The 19,325-nt window shown below is 47.8% G+C and overlaps 1 protein-coding gene across 4 annotated transcripts in view; it reads left to right on the forward strand.

Moving 5' to 3' along the window:
- The window catches only part of WWP2 (WW domain containing E3 ubiquitin protein ligase 2), a 66,988-nt gene that overhangs the window by 3,340 nt on the left and 44,323 nt on the right, over positions 1–19,325 (forward strand). For 2 of the 4 annotated variants that reach the window (XM_083164752.1, XM_083164753.1), the window contains exons 2-5: positions 2,704–2,775; positions 14,024–14,110; positions 14,215–14,272; positions 18,076–18,164. In XM_083164752.1, the coding sequence (XP_083020878.1) occupies positions 2,715–2,775; positions 14,024–14,110; positions 14,215–14,272; positions 18,076–18,164 (295 nt within the window). In that variant the 5' untranslated portion in view covers positions 2,704–2,714. Of the gene's footprint in view, positions 1–2,495; positions 2,602–2,703; positions 2,776–7,195; positions 7,244–14,023; positions 14,111–14,214; positions 14,273–18,075; positions 18,165–19,325 lie in introns of those variants that run through there. The other 2 variants (XM_083164751.1, XM_083164754.1) reach the window with 2 other exon arrangements.

The raw sequence follows: 19,325 nt of genomic DNA on the forward strand, positions 1-19,325 counted from the left end.
CCCATGGTAAGCTGCAGGTGGAAAATTGCTCTGTGTGTGCACTGAGCAATTGTCAGCCCCGCGATTTCAGTTATCATCCCTGGGCAAAAAGTCCAGTGTGTATGCACCTTAAAAGGTGTCAGGAGCTTAACCATTGGGATGACCGTCGACATCCTAAGCACCTGGACCCCGATACCATCTCATCTCACCTGCGTTTGGAGTCATGTAGTATTATAACTATGAAGTGACTCTGATAAGAAATGTTTGAATTTTGAGCTAATTTCCATTGTGTTATTGGACCGCTGCTATATTTATTTTTACACTGCAATGTAGATTTAAGCACATTTGCCCCATGGTTTTGTCCATTTGCTAATGAAATGTGCCCTGCTATCAGTTTTGAATTCGGTCAATGCTCCATATCCAAGTATGTGCTGCTATGAACAGTGCAGAGTATCTCTTGCACTTAGGATAGCTCTAGTGTTAGAGCGCATTGATTGTGATGGCGGTGACCTAATCAAGCCCAAATTCATAGTAGCGTAATAGATACATACAACTTGGAATAAGAGGAATATGTGTGTGTGTGTGTGTGTGTGTGTGTATATATATATATATATATATATATATATATATGTGTAGGAACGGTGCGGCACTCCCAGCATAATAAAGAAACTCTTACACACCAATAGTGGTCAACGTTTCAATTTTTATAGAAAAATTTTCATCAGGATGGTGAATACAAACATACAGCAAACTTAAATAGGTGAACATCAAGGTGAGTCGGGCAGAAGGGGGTGGGGACACACACCCACTGGCTTCCACTGTCCCCCCACCCCCTTCTGCCCGACTCACCTTGATGTTCACCTATTTAAGTTTGCTGTATGTTTGTATTCACCATCCTGATGAAAATTTTTCTATAAAAATTGAAACGTTGACCACTATTGGTGTGTAAGAGTTTCTTTATTATGCTGGGAGTGCCGCACCGTTCCTACCTACATACCTACCCATTGTGAAGGCACCGGCTCAACATTACTGCATCTTATTGGGAGTGCCGATTCCTGGACGTAGGTACCTACTACTAAGAGGATTGGAGTGCCGGCATCCATATATATATATGTTCTATATAGGCAATAGCTTCATTGGATCTTTGTGTTTACAGTACTACAGTACATAACTGTGATAGCATGCAAGGCACTTCTGTTCCTAAAATCTACTTGATGAATTAATAGTAGTGTTCATTCTAGCACCCGCCATCTTTGAAAACCCCTGCAGTTCCAGTTCCCTGCCTAGGGTGTCACTGTCTGCGGTGTTGTTTCTAGCACAAGTCTGATTTGCATATCAGTGCTGATATACAGACCACACCGTGCTAGAAGCACTGCAGCAGACAGCGACACCCCAGGCAGGGAAGAGGAACTGCATGGGTTTTCAAAGATAGCAGGTGCTAGAAAGAACACTAAATAGCTCTCACACTCTGATTAAATCATACAGACATGTGTAAAAGGCACTACATATACTTCAGGTGAATCTATATCCTATAATATCCGTGTGTGTGTATTACACCATGGGTCTTCAACCTGGTTCCCTCCAGATGTTGTGGAACTACATGTCCCAGCATGCCCTGACAGTTTTCGCATGCTCTTATAGAAAAAAAAATGTGGCAGTGTATGTTGGGACATGTAGTTTCACAACATCTGGAGGGCCACAGGTTGAAGACCCATGGTGTAGTACATGCAAAAAGGTCTATCAGTACTGGGTTCTTAACCCTTTAAGTGCCAAAGTTGCTGTGAGAGATCCTCAAAACAATCCCTCACGGCGACTGTTCTTCTTTTGGTGATTGCAATATCCAACTAGTAGAGAATTGCTAAGTGAGTCTCCCGCAGCACAGAGTATATCAGGAGACGAGTGATGTGTTTTATAATAAGTGAGGATATGGCTGCGTGTGACAGCGGCAGTGACATGATGTGAGTAGTGGAGGTAGCAAGAAGCCACACACTGAGGATTAGGTATGTGCAGAATGTGAGAGAGTAGGTATCTAATACCCCTTTTACACCCAAATACCAGATCCGACCCGGCATTTGAAACGCCGATCCAAGCCAGGACGGATCCGGGATTTGCACTGTTTACACTGCGGTGCCGGCGCTTGGAGATATTTCACTACCTCTGCTGCTGTCTGCAGAGTACATCAGACAGCAGCAGAGGCCATGCGCGCCCCCCACCCAACCTCCATGTTGACCGCAGGACGATGCGGTCCGGAGGTTGGGCTTCCCCCATTGCTTTAAATGGGAGCCGGGTCAGATGACCCGGCATACCCGTTTACACTGCCCTCTACCCATGTCCTGCCGTTTGTTCTACCCTGGTCAGGACCTGGGCAGAAGTCCTGTGTACAGGGACACGGGTTAACCCCTTTTATACCGCCGCTGACCCGGGTCCACGAGGGAAAAACCCGGGTTTTTGCGGCAGTGTAAAAGGGGTGTGATGGAAGTAGATTAGTTATAAAGTGGAAGTGGCAGGGTCCCTAACATCCCAGAGTAGTGATGCAAGGCTCACACTGGTGCAGGAAGCCACAGACTGAGCATTACAGAGGTGAAGAAGCAGTGTCCCCAGCAGAACAGAGTATATCAGGAGGTATGCGACAGGGATGTGAGGCTCCTGTAACTCTGGTGCAGGAAGAAACGCAGCTTTTATGTGCAATGAAATTTACATATCCAACTTTCGTTTCTTTTGCAGGGATACGTGTCATGGCGTCGGCAGGCTCAGGTCAAGTGAATGATAGTCAGAAATTACTCCTTAATCTTAAAGGTAAGATAATAAGATCAAAATGGAACAGACATTTCTATAAATGTTATTTTATAAGCAAGGAATAATAGGCTAAGAGTAAGTAAGTTGTATTTATATAGCGCGGTTTCCCCAACGGGACTCAGGGCGCTTTACAGACATGTGTAGAAAAATTATATCTCTGTCTCCTGGTGAGGAAAGGAGATAGCTAGGGGGCTCAATGAGTGAGCTGCTCTGCTTTAGTTGGCTTCTGCAAAAAAGACAGGTCTAGTCCAACCTGAATAGAAGCAAAAGGACAAAAGAAATTAAATGCAGTGCCTAGAACAGGCATGTCCAACCTGCGGCCCTCCAGCTGTTGTGAAACTACACATCCCAGCATGCCTTGCCATAGTTTTAGCATGCCCTAATATCAAAACTGTGGCAAGGCATTCTGGGATGTGTAGTTTCACCACAGCTGGAGGGCCGCAGGTTGGACATGCCTGGCCTATAATGTAAAAAATATATATATTACCAATTGGATTGACTTTACAATAAAGTTTATATCAAGAAATGATATTGATGATACATTTTAATAAAAGATTAAGGGAATATTAAAATACATAAAACAACTTTATCTGAGCATATAATAATGCACTGTATAAAATAAATGGCAGCACAATTGACATGTAGACCATCGATGGTGGAGAATATGGAGTGAGCACTGCAGGTAAGTGTGTAGCTCAAGCTGGTACCACTAACACAGACACTGAAGAATTCCACAGATGATGAATGTAAACAATGGTATTCACCGATGGTGGAGATATCGATGTTGACTCTCTGAATGATGGCTGGTAATGGAGATGGTACTGATATGCGAGCAGATATGAGTAGAAGTAAGCAGTGAAGGTAGCAGGAACGATAAATGATCAATGGTAGTGGAAACAATGAAGTTTGTACTGGACTTGGTGGAGCTAAGGCAATTTCCCAGTCTGGACACTGGAGGGAGTCAGGCTGCAGCAAGGTGGTAAGCCGCAGATGCTGTGGAAAGCAGGAAACACTCAGGGTAACCGTGTCTCCTGTTACCTCTAAGGACATCATTGCATTGACTGCTTGACTGGGCCAACCTCAGCATGGATATAGGCAGAGTGTGCTGGGGATTGGCTGAGGCGGAGTGATGTCAGAATGACCAGTTCCGGATTGGCTGACAGGAATCATGTGGATGAAGACAACGTCCATACCAGGAAGGCCTGAGCCTTGTATTGAAGTGGAGACCCAGTGCTAAATGCTGTGATGAACTAGGCAATTTGCGACTTAGCGACGCTCGCTGGGATGACATCGCAGAAGATGCTGACCGCACACGCCCAGCACCAGCCGGACACTGGAACGCCACAGCGCATATATGGGTGACAGTCTCTGAGCAATCTAGAGAAACACCTAGACTTTAATAAAGTGTTTCTTAGACCTTGAATCGTGACAGTAGTATGATATACAGTATATGGAAACATCCGTGTGAAGCACATCCTTCCTGCAGAGGAACCATCCAAGGCAACCAGCTGAGGTGAACTACGTAGGTCACTGCTGGCAGGGCGTACAATCGTTACAGGAATAGCACATGCTGGGGTAGAAATACACTCTGGGAGGGGGAGGGGCAAATGCCGGTATCTGCGTGTAGCCTTGTGTTCCGGGAGGAGGGAGAGCTACTGGTACACTAGTACTTCAGCTACACCTCCAGTGTGATGTCATCCCCTATTTGTGGCTACAGTTGTTCCAGAACCTCCTGCAGTTACTCCGGGTGTAGGATTCCAAATATGTGCACTATACTTAAAGCCTGAGTCATTTATAGGGACAAAGCCGAGCTGTTTTTAAAATTTTATTTACTTTTTTTTAACTGTTAACAGAGGTTCTTATAAGTCATCCGAGACCTAAATCCTTCTCTCCTCTTTTCATCACTGTTATCCAATAGTTAGTAGTTGTGACTGCAACCAACCCAAATATAATGGCAGCTTTGGCAGACTGTCACCGGGGGAGGGGGACTGCGAGTGTTCACGCAGAAAGGAACTGGCGCATGAAGCAATCTCTCTAAGCGTCAAACATGTACGCAATCTGGTTTATGTACATGTGTGAATCAGGCCCTATGTTCTGTAATGGAAACCATTTCACAATGCTCGACCGCAAAACATTATCTGAAATGAGGACCTGATTAGATCTAGGTTAGGTTCTTCCTTGCTTCAGTATGCCTGTGGTGATCCAGTATGAATTTGCATTTTATACATTGAAGTACATTGAAATTGGCTAGTGCTCATAGCTGAGCTTGGGTCTGGTGGCTAGTGTTCCAAGCTGAGCTTCGGTCTGGTGGCTAGTGCTCCAAGCTGAGCTTCGGTCTGGTGGCTAGTGCTCATAGCTGAGCTTGGGTCTGGTGGCTAGTGTTCCAAGCTGAGCTTCGGTCTGGTGGCTAGTGTTCCAAGCTGAGCTTGGGTCTGGTGCTAGTGCTCCAAGCTGAGCTTGGGTCTGGTGGCTAGTGCTCCAAGCTGAGCTTGGGTCTGGTGGCTAGTGCTCCAAGCTGAGCTTGGGTCTGGTGGCTAGTGCTCCAAGCTGAGCTTGGGTCTGGTGGCTAGTGCTCCAATGCTGAGCTTGGGTCTGGTGGCTAGTGCTCCAATGCTGAGCTTGGGTCTGGTGGCTAGTGCTCCAAGCTGAGCTTGAGTCTGGTGGCTAGTGCTCCAAGCTGAGCTTCGGCCTGGTGGGTAGTGTTCCAAGCTGAGCTTGGGTCTGGTGGCTAGTGCTCCAAGCTGAGCTTGGGTCTGGTGGCTAGTGCTCCAAGCTGAGCTTGGGTCTGGTGGCTAGTGCTCCAAGCTGAGCTTGGGTCTGGTGGCTAGTGTTCCAAGCTGAGCTGCGGTCTGGTGGCTAGTGCTCCAAGCTGAGCTTGGGTCTGGTGGCTAGTGCTCCAAGCTGAGCTTTGGTCTGGTGGCTAGTGTTCCAAGCTGAGCTTGGGTCTGGTGGCTAGTGCTCCAAGCTGAGCTTCGGCCTGGTGGCTAGTGCTCCAAGCTGAGCTTCGGCCTGGTGGCTAGTGCTCCAAGCTGAGCTTCGGCCTGGTGGCTAGTGCTCCAAGCTGAGCTTCGGTCTATTGATTAGTATTCAAATCTGATTTCCGACTGGTGTTCAAAATGGTGTTTCATACTGGTGATTGGCTTTTGTACACAACTGACCTACAATCTGCTGTTTAGTTTGCTAAGCTGGACCCCCTTTCTGGTGAACAGGCTGATTGGGGCACCCTCCCTGGGCACGCCTGCATTTTCCTGACACTCCGAGTATATCGATGATCCCCGGCCTGCAATAACCCCCTTGTTGCAGAATCATTTTGAGTTTGTGGTAAAAAATTCAGAACTAAATATGGTATTTGCAATTGAACTGGTTCCGTATGCCATGCCGTCAGTATTCAGTCATGGGGCCGGATTCAGACCTGTTCGCAGGTAAACGCTGCCCCGCCAAGCTTCTAACGCCACCCCTCCCCGTGGGCCGAATCCGCTCACTAGCGTGCAAGCAGAAGCGTTCGCATACATATCCGCTAGCACGCGGCCGAACGGGAGAAAAAACATGTGATGGTCGCTCACCAGCAAATAAGCATCTGTCTAGACTGACTTTCATTCTGGCCGCGGATGGCCGAATTCAGAGTGGGCGCTGACCTCGTGTGACGTCAGCCGCCCGTCCCAAGCAGGTATGGACATGCCTACGTTCGCAGGGGTAAGCCCAGCGTTTCCATGGGCACGCGCACCATTTTTGAGGGCACGCCCATGAAACATTTGGAGGTCCCCTGCGTCCACCCCATTCGGCCCACAGCTAGCCGGTCTGTATCGGCCTCCATGGTGTCACTAGTCAGACTGATAAAGTTGACGTTCTTCACATCAACAGACGTGGCTATTGCAGCACCTTCTCGATCTTCATCGACCTGCCTGCGTTCCCAGGGGAACTTCGCTCCGTGTCCATTTCCGCCCGCAGCCTCCTAAACAAGCGGCTCATGCGGAAACCCCAAACATCGGGAAAGGGCCAGAATTTAGCCCGACTCGGTCCCACTGCGTTCTATAGTCACAAAGTGAATATAAAGGTGCCCATTCACTGGTGCAGTTTGGGCCCTCCGTAATGAAGTCTGGCTTCCGCCCTCATTATTGTATGTCTCAGAACATATGTAGATATGATGTTGGGCGATGGTTTTTTTTTTCTTCTAGATGTTTGTCAGTTGTCAAATTCTCATCTTTAAAGACATTTGTCATCTCTCCTGCTTGGATTCACAATCACCCAAAGACTTAAATCTGGATTGTTTATTACCGTTCCTGGTGGGAGTTAATCATTTACACGCAGTGTCATGGTGCACCAGGGCTGTTGGCAGGCTGCCGCCCGTCACCTACCGCTGTGCACGCACGCGTAAAGAGACACACAGACTGGAAAGCTGTTAAATGGACACACTTCCATCTCTGCAGTGAGAACCCGTGCCCATCGTTCTGCAGGAAGCACATTGGAGGTACGTTTAAATAGGGGCCTTAAGTGTGCCAATCTCAGACTGAGAACCAACGCGCAGAACATGTTCGGTACCTGCACTGGCTGTCCCTTCTCTAAAGCCAGAATGTCCCCCCTCCTCAGACCGCATGCCATTTGGAAGTTCATTGACTTGTCCTGGTGTGATTACATAGGTCAGAGATCTGCCGCTCTGCGGATCACGGTGCTCACAGTATTGGGAACTGACACGTATTAGCATTACGCGTGGACACACTGGAAAGCGTGAACGGGAATGAATACGCAGGCTTACACCGCGGCTCGCACACTGCACTTTTTGTTCGGGATGAAGCTACATATTGTATCGCTCTTCTGTACAGAGACACACAATACTGACTTGTGTTATTAGCCCTCTCCAGGCAGCCTGAGGTTACTGGAGAGAGTCAGCTCGGGACAAACATTATTTCACAGGCTGATGTAACATTCCTGGTCTTGGGGTTATATATCTTGCAGGCTGTCGCTGTGGCTTGGCAGAGGCGATAATGACTTCTCCACAGGGAATACACAGATTTTATGTCCTTTCTATTCTCTGCCTCGTGTACTGAGAGATTGTTCCCGATAATTCGCTATTCCCCGGAGAAACTACATTTCTATCTTCCTGGTCCCCGGGGCAAGCGTATACGTACTCGGCTCACGGTATGACAAACGGTACACAGTGTGAGATCATCAGGAGCGTGCACAGAGGTACATGCTAGGGTCTATGGTCTCCCGTCTTCTCTATGGGGGTAATTCAGACCTGATTGCACGGCGGCCTATTATCGATAGACTGCGTGTGCGTACAGCTCATAAGGCCCGGTACAGACCTGCTCACTGAGCTGCGAGTTTTTGGAGCCCAGAGAGCAGTAAAGGCAGCCCCGCTCAAGTGAAATCCCGGCCATGCGCACAGCTGCGAATGCGTTCGCTGCCATGCACGCAGAGAAGTCCATTCTGAAACAGTTTACCATGCGCATGCACAGTTGTCCGGTAATCACTCGTGCTGCAATTCGCAGCAGAGCGAGCAGGTATGAATTGGACCCATAGTGTGCATGTTCAAGGCCACCTGCTCCTTTTTCTGATCGCTGGCCATTCGCATGGTGATTGACAGGAAGTAGGCGCCTGGGGGTAATAACCGGCCGTTTAGTGGACGTGCCTAGGAAAACGTGGGAGTGTCCAGGAAAATGCTAGTTGTGTCTGAGCTGTTTAGGGGAGGGTGCGTTACGTCTGCTCCAGGCCGGATATGCCTTTATCCATCGCCCCTGGCTACGTTGAGCCTGTGGTGACTGCTGCCCAGTGTAACAATCATTTGGCTGCGAATGGGTTTTGGCCGCACACATCCATTTGCAGAGATCACATTTATTCGCAAGGCAGGATTACACTCTTTACTGAACGATGGCCGCTGGAAATTCGCGGCAGGGAGATCAGTTCTGAATTACCCCCTTTGGAAAGCCTGGATGCAGAGGAGAATACAGGGAAGATGTATCAAACCTCTAAGAGAGTACAGAAAAACATAGCAACTGATCAGCTTGCAACTATCATTTACATAGTACAATCCATCAGTATATTGCCACAATCTTATCGGTTGCTGTGAGCAATTTCTCCACCTCTTTTTAGAAGGTTTGTTACATCTCCCCCTCGGTGAGAATGGGTTCTTCTATTTTGTGTGGTCTAGGGATTGTGGATATTACTCTCCTCATGACACCACTTCCTTAGCCAAACAGTGACGTTTCTGATACGCTGTGATCGATCTTTCCCTCTGTTTATTTAGCGTGCTGGATGTTAATCGCCGGGCGAGGCCACTACCCACAGTGTGATGTAGGGGCATTTTGTAAGCAATCTAGCGAGATAGAAAATGCCTCTAAAGGGGCATACACACGGGGCGATTTCAGACCCTTGTCTAAGCAATCTGACTGGTTATAGTGTATAACCCTGCAGCAATGCCGAAGCGTAGTCCTGCCCTTCAGTATCGCCGGCTGGGTAAGTGCTTACTAGTTATTGCTGAAGTCGTGGCTATAAAGGAAGGATTTAGGAAGTTAGGGAGTGCTATTAAAACAGGTGGTAACCAGTGGAATTTCTCATAAGTGTTGCACAGAGCAGGGCCCTCCTAGCTCTATGTAGGTTTGTTTCTACCCATTTGATTTTATCACTGTTGTTTCCATTTGTAAAGCGCAACGGAATCTGCTGCGCTATATAAGACACTGTGACGGAATATGCTGCGCTATATAAGACACTGTAACGGAATCGGCTGCGCTATATAAGACACTGTAACGGAATCTGCTGCGCTATATAAGAACCTGTAACAGACTCTGCTACGCTATATAAGACACTGTAACGAAATCTGCTGCGCTATATAAGACACTGTAACGGAATGTGCTGCGCTATATAAGACGCTGTAACGGAATCTGCTGCGCTATATAAGACGCTGTAACGGAATCTGCTGCGCTATATAAGACACTGTAACGGAATCTGCTGCGCTATATAAGACACTGTAACGGAATCTGCTGCACTGTATAGAAACAAAATGAATAAACAGCGGGAAAGATAGATCTCGGGGGTGTCGGACGCGGTCCCGACAGTTGGGATCCCGACAGTCATTTACCCGACGTTGGGATCCCGACAGTCATTTACCCGACGTTGGGATCCCGACTGTCAAAACCCCAACGGCCACCTGCTATTTTCCCTCGTGGGGGTCCACGACCCCCATAGAGGGAGAATAGAATAGGTGGCGAGCGCAGCGAGCCCGCAAGGGGCTTTTTTGCGCTCGCCATGCTGTCTGAGTCCGGGCAGTCGGGATCCTGACTGTCGGAACCCCATACCACACCCGATCTCGGCGTATCAGAAACGTCACTGTTTGGCTAAGGAAGTGGTGTCATGAGGAGAGATTTGGATTCATAGGACATAGTCACGCCATCTGGCAAATGATGGGATTATACAAAAGTGATGGCCTGCTCCTTACTGTAATTTTTCAGACCCAGCCTGTAACTTATCAGGATATGATTGGTCGGTGATAGCGTACCAGTCACTTTATCACTTCACCAAGCTTAATAAATCTGCCCATCTTTGAGCAGTTTGTTGCAGATGAAGTTAGGCCAGTGACACTGTGCCTGGAAATATGTGTTGCATGGTTGAGCGCTGTTATAGTAATACATAGGGTTCTGTAGGGTCTTACAGTATGCTACAATGGGGAGATTAATTCAACCTTTAAAGGAGGAGAAATGGAGAAGTTGCCTATAGCAACCAATTATTGTCTATAAACGATCTCTTACCTAGAACATTCTATAAAATGATATCTATAATACTGTATGTTTGGTAGCTACGGGCAACTTAACTTCTCACCTTTATAGGGATTCCTGCACCTCCCCTAATGATCCAAGGCTGCTGGGAGTTTTTATTTGCAGTTCCCCTATCTGCAGCTAGGATGTACCCTGTATGCCAGGCCTCTCAGGCAGGGTTCCCTTATATGCAGACGTGAAGGAAAGGCGCGCTGGCAGAATCCGGTCACTGATGTGGGAGGCGTCCTCTGTGCCGATCGCTGTGTTATTAGTGCCATGGAATGACCTGCGTCAGAGCTGCGTGATCTCCCGGCACGTTCCATACACTCTGCACCTTTTCCAAGGCTTATGGGGGATTTGTCAGGCCTTGTCACCCCCGCCCAGGTGGGATACGGTGGCTGACCTCCCTGTTTTACTGAGCCACAAAGGGGTTAACCAGGGCCGTGAAAAGGGAAGCTTTGTTCCCCCAATAGCCGGTCGGCCCCTCCCATATAAAAATATAATTGGCGTTCATTCTCTGTAAGTTCTCGACAAACAGCACCAATATAGCGGGTACAGAGCATGGCTGTGCATTTGGGGACAGAATGCCCCTCTGTGTCTTGCACCCCCCCCTTCTCTCCAGCCTGTGTTTATTTAACTACAGAAACAGAGAGGTGTGTGTGGAGGAATGAGGGGGTGGGGGCTAATTTCCCCAATTTGATCCACCTTGTAAAAGCAAGAGAGTCTGCTCCGAGCAGCCCAACTTCCTCCAAGTCATTAGTGTCATTACAAGAGGGGGAGCAGGACGCACAATGAGCTCTGTGTATGTGTGTGTGTGTGTGACCGGCGGAGAAAGAGCCATTCACAGCACCGTCAGCCCCCCCCAACACTATACACCTATAGCATTATCTGTATTCATAACTCCCTGTACTAATGTCTATACATGTAATGCCCCACATCTATGTATTCACACAACTCCTTCAGGCGGGGAACAGCGATGTGTACATGACCAGACACATGCTTATCCTTGTACTCCCGTAGGTCTGACATGTGATTGGACGATGGAACCCTCACCCAACTCCTCTGCACAATTGCAAATAGTTCTGTGGATCTTTTCAAAGGGAGCACATTTGCGGTTGGCCTGCTTTATTTAGCCATTTTTAATTCACGGGGAAGTATTTATTAGACAGTCTTGAATCACTTGGCACAAAAAAGTTGTGCAGATTTTATTGATTTATTGCCAGTTTCTTATATAGCGCACACATATTCCACAGCGCTGTACAGAGAATATTTGAACATTCACATCAGTCCCTGCCCCTACCACATGCGCGCACACACACACACACACACAGACATTCTAGGGTTAATTTGTTGGGAGCCAATTAGCCTACCAGTATATTGTTGGATTGTGGGAGGAAACCGGAGTACCCGGAGGAAACCCACGCAAGCACGGGGAGAATATTCAAACTCCACACAGTTACATCCATGGTGGGAATGGAACCCATGACCTCAGTGCTGTGAGGCAGTTATGCTAATCATTACACCATCCGTGCTGCCCAGATCATTCATTATTATTATTTATTGTATTCATCATTTCAGTTTCACATTTAATGAAAATGTTTCAAATATCGTAAGGGTATAAATAACATCATCTGTCGAGGAACATTTCACAGAGTTGGACTTTTAAAATGCCCATTGTGCATAATCCGTAGCTGATTTTTATTTTTTTGCATAGTTGCAATGGCGTTTCGAGTCAGTTGTTACAGGGTGTGTAGAAACCGGCAGGGCGATCGGCGCGTCGGGATGCCTTTTGTTTGATATGAAGTTGCCCTGTGTCTAAAATGAGTGTAATTGATTAAATCTACACAAGTGTCAACTGGCTTTGTTTTGTTGTCTTATATTGAACCATAGAAGACTGGATCCAGCAAAAAAAGATTATTTTAGTGAGCCCCAATCACCAATTTGCAAAATATGTGGTAACAATTACTATATAGAAGTAGATTGTACAGGGTAAAAAATTGTAAAAATATATTGGGGTAGACGTATGAAGCAGTAATAAGGGCGGAGAAGTGAGCCAGAGGAGGTGGCCCATGGCAACCAATCAGCACTGACTTAACATCTCTCATTTGCATAATATAGAATTATACAGAGCAGCTGATAGGTTGCCATGGGCCAAGTCTCCTCTGGCTCTCTTTTCCTCCCTTATCACTGCTTCATACATCTGCCCCATTGGTACAAATTATGCTATTGGGGTGAGGTGGAGGAGGATGGCGGCTATGTGTGTTAGACTTTGCAGAGGTGGGAGTCAGGATAATTGTAGTGTTCAGCTAGATTTAAGCTGGGGGCTAAACAAAATAATCTGTGGCTTTTGCAAGCTGCCAATGCGCTGTGGTCTTGACATTAAATGTAAAATGGGATAATATTGTAAAACATGCCTAGTAACTCTAACTCTTGGGATAAATGTACTGAAGCTTTTATGGGGGTTATTCAATCTGGGATTCCGACTGTCGGAACCCTGGGCTGTTTTTCATTTCTCTCGACTGTAACTCGACAGGCGGAATTCAATGTTCCGGTTGTCGAGTTGCATAAACCCGACCTTTTGTTGAAAAACAGCTGCGGATTTGACAGTCCATGGCCGTTTCCAACAATACTGGCTCGCCTCCATAGGGAGGTGGGTCTGTAGCTGGTGAGTCCCGGCTGGGATGGTGAGTCCCGGCCAGTATTGAATACCTAAACTGCCGATATTTCCACGGGTATAGATCATTGGATAGATATCAACCAGGCCGACAACCATTAGGTCGACATGACTGAAGGTCAACGTGGGTTATTAGGTCAACACAAGCATTAGGTCGACAGTCAAAAGGTTGACATGGGTTTTTTAAAAATTTTCCCCCGATACAGTCGACATGGGCACTGATTTGGGGATTAGTAATTTGGGAGGGGGTCTAATAACCCTTCACAAAATATTCGTTACCTGGGTGCAAGACTTTGTGATCTGTGAAAATGTCCGATACCATTATTTAGCAATCTGACACCATCTGATTTAACAAGTGGCGTAAATTAAAATAGCTGCCCATCTTCCATCATATCCTCAACCCAAGTAGTCCCACCCCATTCGTCCACTGTGGCCCCCACCTATTATGTTATAAGGGTCTCCCTTTCCTGGCTGGAATGATGACGTGGCGCAGCTTCTGTCCTTTCCTAGCTGGGAATCCGGCCGCAAATTATTTAACTGGAGCACTGATCGCAAATGGCAAGATTCCCTTCTGTATTCATCAAGACCGAGAGCGTCCTGCTCCGTTTCATTCTCCAAAATGTCAGTTGTAACAATGTTTTTATGTTTACCGATAGTACGTAACAATGTTTTTATAGGTGCGGACACAGGTCACTAAATTCTACATTATTATTATTATTATTATTATTATTATTATTATTATTATTAATACATTTTTTTCTTGTAAAGGTAAATAAAATGACATGCGACAGATCATTGTGGTATATGCTTCTTCTCTCTCTTCCAGTGAAAAATGCCCCATTGCAGACAGAGCACAGACGCAGAAGAAACCGGAACGTGACGTATCCGGAACTAAGGTCTACTCCTGATGAAGGTGAGTGCTGTACCCTTGCATCTGCCATAGACTGCCGCCTTGCTGAACCTGGGCACATGTTGTTCTTCGTGTCGCCTCTGACCGGGTCTGGTTTTACTTTGCAGAAGCCGCGGAATGTGAGATGATATTTGAACACGGTCACTTCGCTCTAGACAAAGTCAGGTTTGTGCACCCAGTTCCACTTAATACTGTACGTAGTGTAGCCTTGTATACATCTGCGGATCACAGTGACTACATTGTAAGGAGCTGTATACATTTCTGTAACATAAAGACTTCCTTATTAATGGACATAATGTGGATTGTGAAGTCTGTCACTTGTGCCCCCGGGATCACAGTGGGAACGCACCTGAATGAACAGGCCTACTTTAAGCGTGTTTATGTTACTGTTCCTTTCGCAGACTTACTAATTCTCAGTGAACTAAGCTGATTTTACGGTGATTGGAAATGTTTTTAAACAAAGATTGTGCTTTCTTCTAGAATCGTATTCAGTTAGCTGCCATTGGCTTGCAAAGTCACAAAAGGATGCTATAAGTACACACTGGGCCTGATTCATGCTCGCTAAGCAGCATACATTCGCTAAACGCCGCCCGCCGGGCGAGCGAATGGATTCAATCGCATGCGGCCGTACATGTGAAAATTCATCCGATGGTTGCGACCATCGAATGTTTTTTTTTTTACCCGTTCACAAATAAGTCAGTCTGAGCTGCATTTTATTTCTGGGCCCACCCACCGCTTCTGTGGGCACGCCCATGAAATGCTGGTAGTTACCATGCGACATACTACATACCGTGACACCCCCTCATTCATGGGATAGAGATGGTAGGTCAACACCAAAATGCCAACATTCACAAGGTCGATACATTTACTGTAGTTGGACCGTCACAGTTACTACTACCATTACCGTAATATCGCCACGTAGGTATCAGCTGGCAGGTGACACAGGTCAAAGGATATTTAGATATGGATATCGCTAGATAGTGTAATCTATTGATGTACAATAAGGTGTAATAAGAAGAGAGTACTTTGCTGTATTGTGTATCCGCTCTTAAGCGATGATATTTTTAATTCCATTTCCTGTAAATTGTGTGAGATTTGTGTCCACCTATGGCAGGTCTCGATAAATCCCAGGGACCAGGTCGCCATGGCGACCAGATTTTCCTTCCCGGCGGACAGATTTGCAAGGTGCACCCTGCTGCCCGGCATTTCCCTGGCCGGATAGAGTGGTGCGCTTGTGGTAATGGCACCAGCCAGGCAGAGCGGTGGACAACTGCTACCATTGCAGCTTCTGATTGGCTGATGAACCGCAAGCTCCGATTGGCTCGCGAGTTGGCTCGAGTTTTGAAATAGCTGCAGACCTGCTCTGATACAGCCGGGTGGGTTGTTCACCGCTCTGCCCGGCTGTTGCTGTTATCGTGCATGGTAATGGTGGGGAGGGGGAGGGAGGAAGAGGAGGAGGGGTAATTCCTGTGGCAAAGAGCATGCAACCCCTGGAGTCAAGCACGAAACCCATAGCAACAAGCATATAGGTAAGTGGCACTTATGTGTCTGGCTCCTACACTTTTATCCTGACTCCTGGATTTTAAAAAATTGTCAAGCCTTGTCCTATGGTATTTAGCTCTTTGTCTTGGAGCCATTCCCAGGCTCGTCTCAACCTCGTGTCACGTGTTGTTCTCTCTCATCTCGCACTCCCCTGTAGAATGTCTCATAAGATTCTCTCTACGAGGTGCTAGTGCTGGGTCATTGTTTCTTTCACCCACTTACCAAAAACTGTGCCTGGACACATGCAGAGAGCACACAATGACCAGAGAGTCCCAGTCCTCTGGAGTGTACTCTGCAGCCTGGGTGTCTGATGTTTTCAGTACGCTTGTTTATTTAAGTCTTTGAATAAGCACTATTTGCGTAACACAGATGCAGAAACATGCTATATGTGCGTGGGATCGCAGGCGCTGTCTGAAACATGCTATCTGTGCGTGGAATCACAGGCGCTGTCTGAAACATGCTATCTGTGCGTGGAATCGCAGGCGCTTTCTGAAACATGCTATCTGTGCGTGGAATCGCAGGCGCTTTCTGAAACATGCTATCTGTGCGTGTAATCACAGGCGCTGTCTGAAACATGCTATATGTGCGTGGAATCACAGGCGCTGTCTGAAACATGCTATCTGTGCGTGGAATCGCAGGCGCTGTCTGAAACATGCTATCTGTGCGTGGGATCGCAGGCGCTGTCTGAAACATGCTATCTGTGTGTGGAATCGCAGGCACTGTCTGAAACATGCTATCTGTGCGTGGGATCGCAGGCGCTGTCTGAAACATGCTATCTGTGCGTGGGATCGCAGGCGCTGTCTGAAACATGGTATCTGTGCGTGGGATCGCAGGCGCTGTCTGAAACATCCTATCTGTGCGTGGGATCGCAGGCGCTGTCTGAAACATGCTATCTGTGCGCGGAATCGCAGGCGCTGTCTGAAACCTCCTATCTGTGCGTGGGATCGCAGGCGCTGTCTGAAACATGCTATATGTGCGTGGGATCGCAGGCGCTGTCTGAAACATGCTATATGTGCGTGGGATCGCAGGCGCTGTCTGAAACATGCTATCTGTACGTGGGATCGCAGGCGCTGTCTGCAACATGCTATCTGTGCGTGGGATCGCAGGCGCTGTCTGCAACATGCTATCTGTGCGTGGGATCGCAGGCGCTGTCTGAAACATGCTATCTGTGCGTGGGATCGCAGGCGCTGTCTGAAACATGCTATCTGTGCGTGGGATCTCAGGCGCTGTCTGAAACATGCTATCTGTGCGTGGGTTTGCAGGCGCTGTCTGAAACATCCTATCTGTGCGTGGGATCGCAGGCGCTGTCTGAAACATGCTATCTGTGCGTGGGATCGCAGGCGCTGTCTGAAACATGCTATCTGTGCGTGGGATCTCAGGCACTGTCTGAAACATCCTATCTGTGCGTGGGATCGCAGGCGCTGTCTGAAACATCCTATCTGTGCGTGGGATCGCAGGCGCTGTCTGAAACATCCTATCTGTGCGTGGGATCGCAGGCGCTGTCTGAAACATGCTATCTGTGTGTGGGATCGCAGGCGCTGTCTGAAACATGCTATCTGTGCGTGGGATCGCAGGCGCTGTCTGCAACATGCTATCTGTGCGTGGGATCTCAGGCACTGTCTGAAACATCCTATCTGTGCGTGGGATCGCAGGCGCTGTCTGAAACATGCTATCTGTGCGTGGAATCTCAGGCACTGTCTGAAACATCCTATCTGTGCGTGGGATCGCAGGCGCTGTCTGCAACATGGTATCTGTGCGTGGGATCGCAGGCGCTGTCTGCAACATGGTATCTGTGCGTGGATTCGCAGGCGCTGTCTGAAACATCCTATCTGTGCGTGGAAAAGTAAGCCAGGAAGTCCTTTTTAGCTGCACGGTCTTCTGTGAATTGGGGGTGGGCCCTGACGTCATGTGTTGTCATCCGCCTTCCCCGAGCAGGCAGGGGAATGTCTGCATTTGCTGTGGTATGCCCAGCATTTTTATGGTCGTGCCCATCATCTTTGTGGGCACGTCCATGAAACTCTGGGGGTCCACCCAGAACACCCCCTGCCTGTTACTCAGAGTGCCTCTGTGAAGAGAGACTTAGCCGAAGGCACTAACAGTTGGGGCCTGCACATGTGCATTGGCGACAGTGCGCAGGCCCAAAACATCGGAGACTGTGCTGAATTTGGACCTTTAATTTCCTGTACTGCAATTGAATAGGGTTTGTTAAACACCCCGCCGTCAGTGGAAGTCCCCCCCCCCCCCCCCCCCCCCTAAGTGTGGAAAGTGTAGCCCATCACTGTACTCCCACTGCTGCAGCCAGAACTTTTTGTTGGTACTTTTTGATCTCGCTGTGTATATATAGTATATGTTACAAAATAATCTTATAATCCTTAGTTATACATCATTTAATAATGCATTTTTATTTTTATCATTTGAATGCGCAGGAACTGCAACACGCAACCTCTAAATTTGGAGACCGCCTCTCGCCAGCCTCAAAAAAGCCAAAACGAGACCAATGACGTCACTGTGTTAGGTGAGTGCTATATAAAATATAAAACAAAAACAGCATACAAGAAAAATAAGACTATAATGTATTATTCAACAACAAACCGCAGAGAAAAATAAAATGCTCATGTGTATAACCAGCCAAGGCATTCTATTGTTCTAGATCACCCGGCAGGTGCACTCATTATTGCTCATTAGATCAGGCTTGTTCAAACTGTGCCCTCCACATAAAATAGTAGCTGGCATCTGATTAGTGGGGAAGGACAATGCCTTCACTCCACCTCTTTAGAAGTTTGATAAATCTCTCAATCACATGTTTTATACTGGGGTCTGGGCTGCCACTAACACAGTGAATTTCGATAGACATGTGCCCTGTGAGTTCGCCTCCCTGTGCTCCCCGCAAAGCCCTAACACTCAGTTCAGGATCAACTGGTATAGCACATTGGGGAAGATGTATTCAGCCTGGTAAAGTGATCATGTGGAAGGTGATCACGCACCAACCAATAAGCTGTGTTTGAAAAATGACAGTTACAAGTTCATTGGCTGGTGCGTTATCACCTTCGAAAATTCGGTACTCTTTACCTAGCACGGCGCCCACGATCTTGATCGTGGGCATCGTGAGGTAAAAAATCGCGTCGGTCGCGTCGTGTGCGGGCTAAAGGTGCCCGGACGCGACGCGATGCTCCCGATTTCCCATTGAAAACCATGTTAAATATGGAAATCGTGTCGGTCGCGTCGCGGCAGGCTATAAATGTGCACACGATGGCCACGACGCGATGCCCACGATTTGCCATAGGAATCAATGTTAAAAGGCCTGATGGACACGATTTTCATGTTAAATGGCTCAATGGACCCGATTTTACCATAGGAAACAATGTTAAATGGGCCTTAGAGCCCAAATAGGCACAATTAACCCTTAAATGTCCCCCCAAATTTTTTAACGCCACCCCACGATCCACGCCAACCCGAAGCGTGGCGAGCGCAGCGAGCCCGCGAGGGGCGGCGGTACGCGTCCTCCGACCTTTTCATGCCCTACTATCCACGTCGGCGTGGAGTTGAGAATAGAATAGTGTGGCGAGCGCAGCGAGCCACCGAGCCCGAAGCGTGGCGAGCGCACGCGGATACCTTCACAGTTATACGCGTCCCCTCGCGGGCTTCACAGGTGTCCGCGTCGCCACGGACACCTGTG

Source organism: Crinia signifera, chromosome 11 (genome assembly GCF_055691185.1).
Source record: "Crinia signifera chromosome 11, ASM5569118v1, whole genome shotgun sequence".
NCBI lineage: Eukaryota > Metazoa > Chordata > Amphibia > Anura > Myobatrachidae > Crinia > Crinia signifera.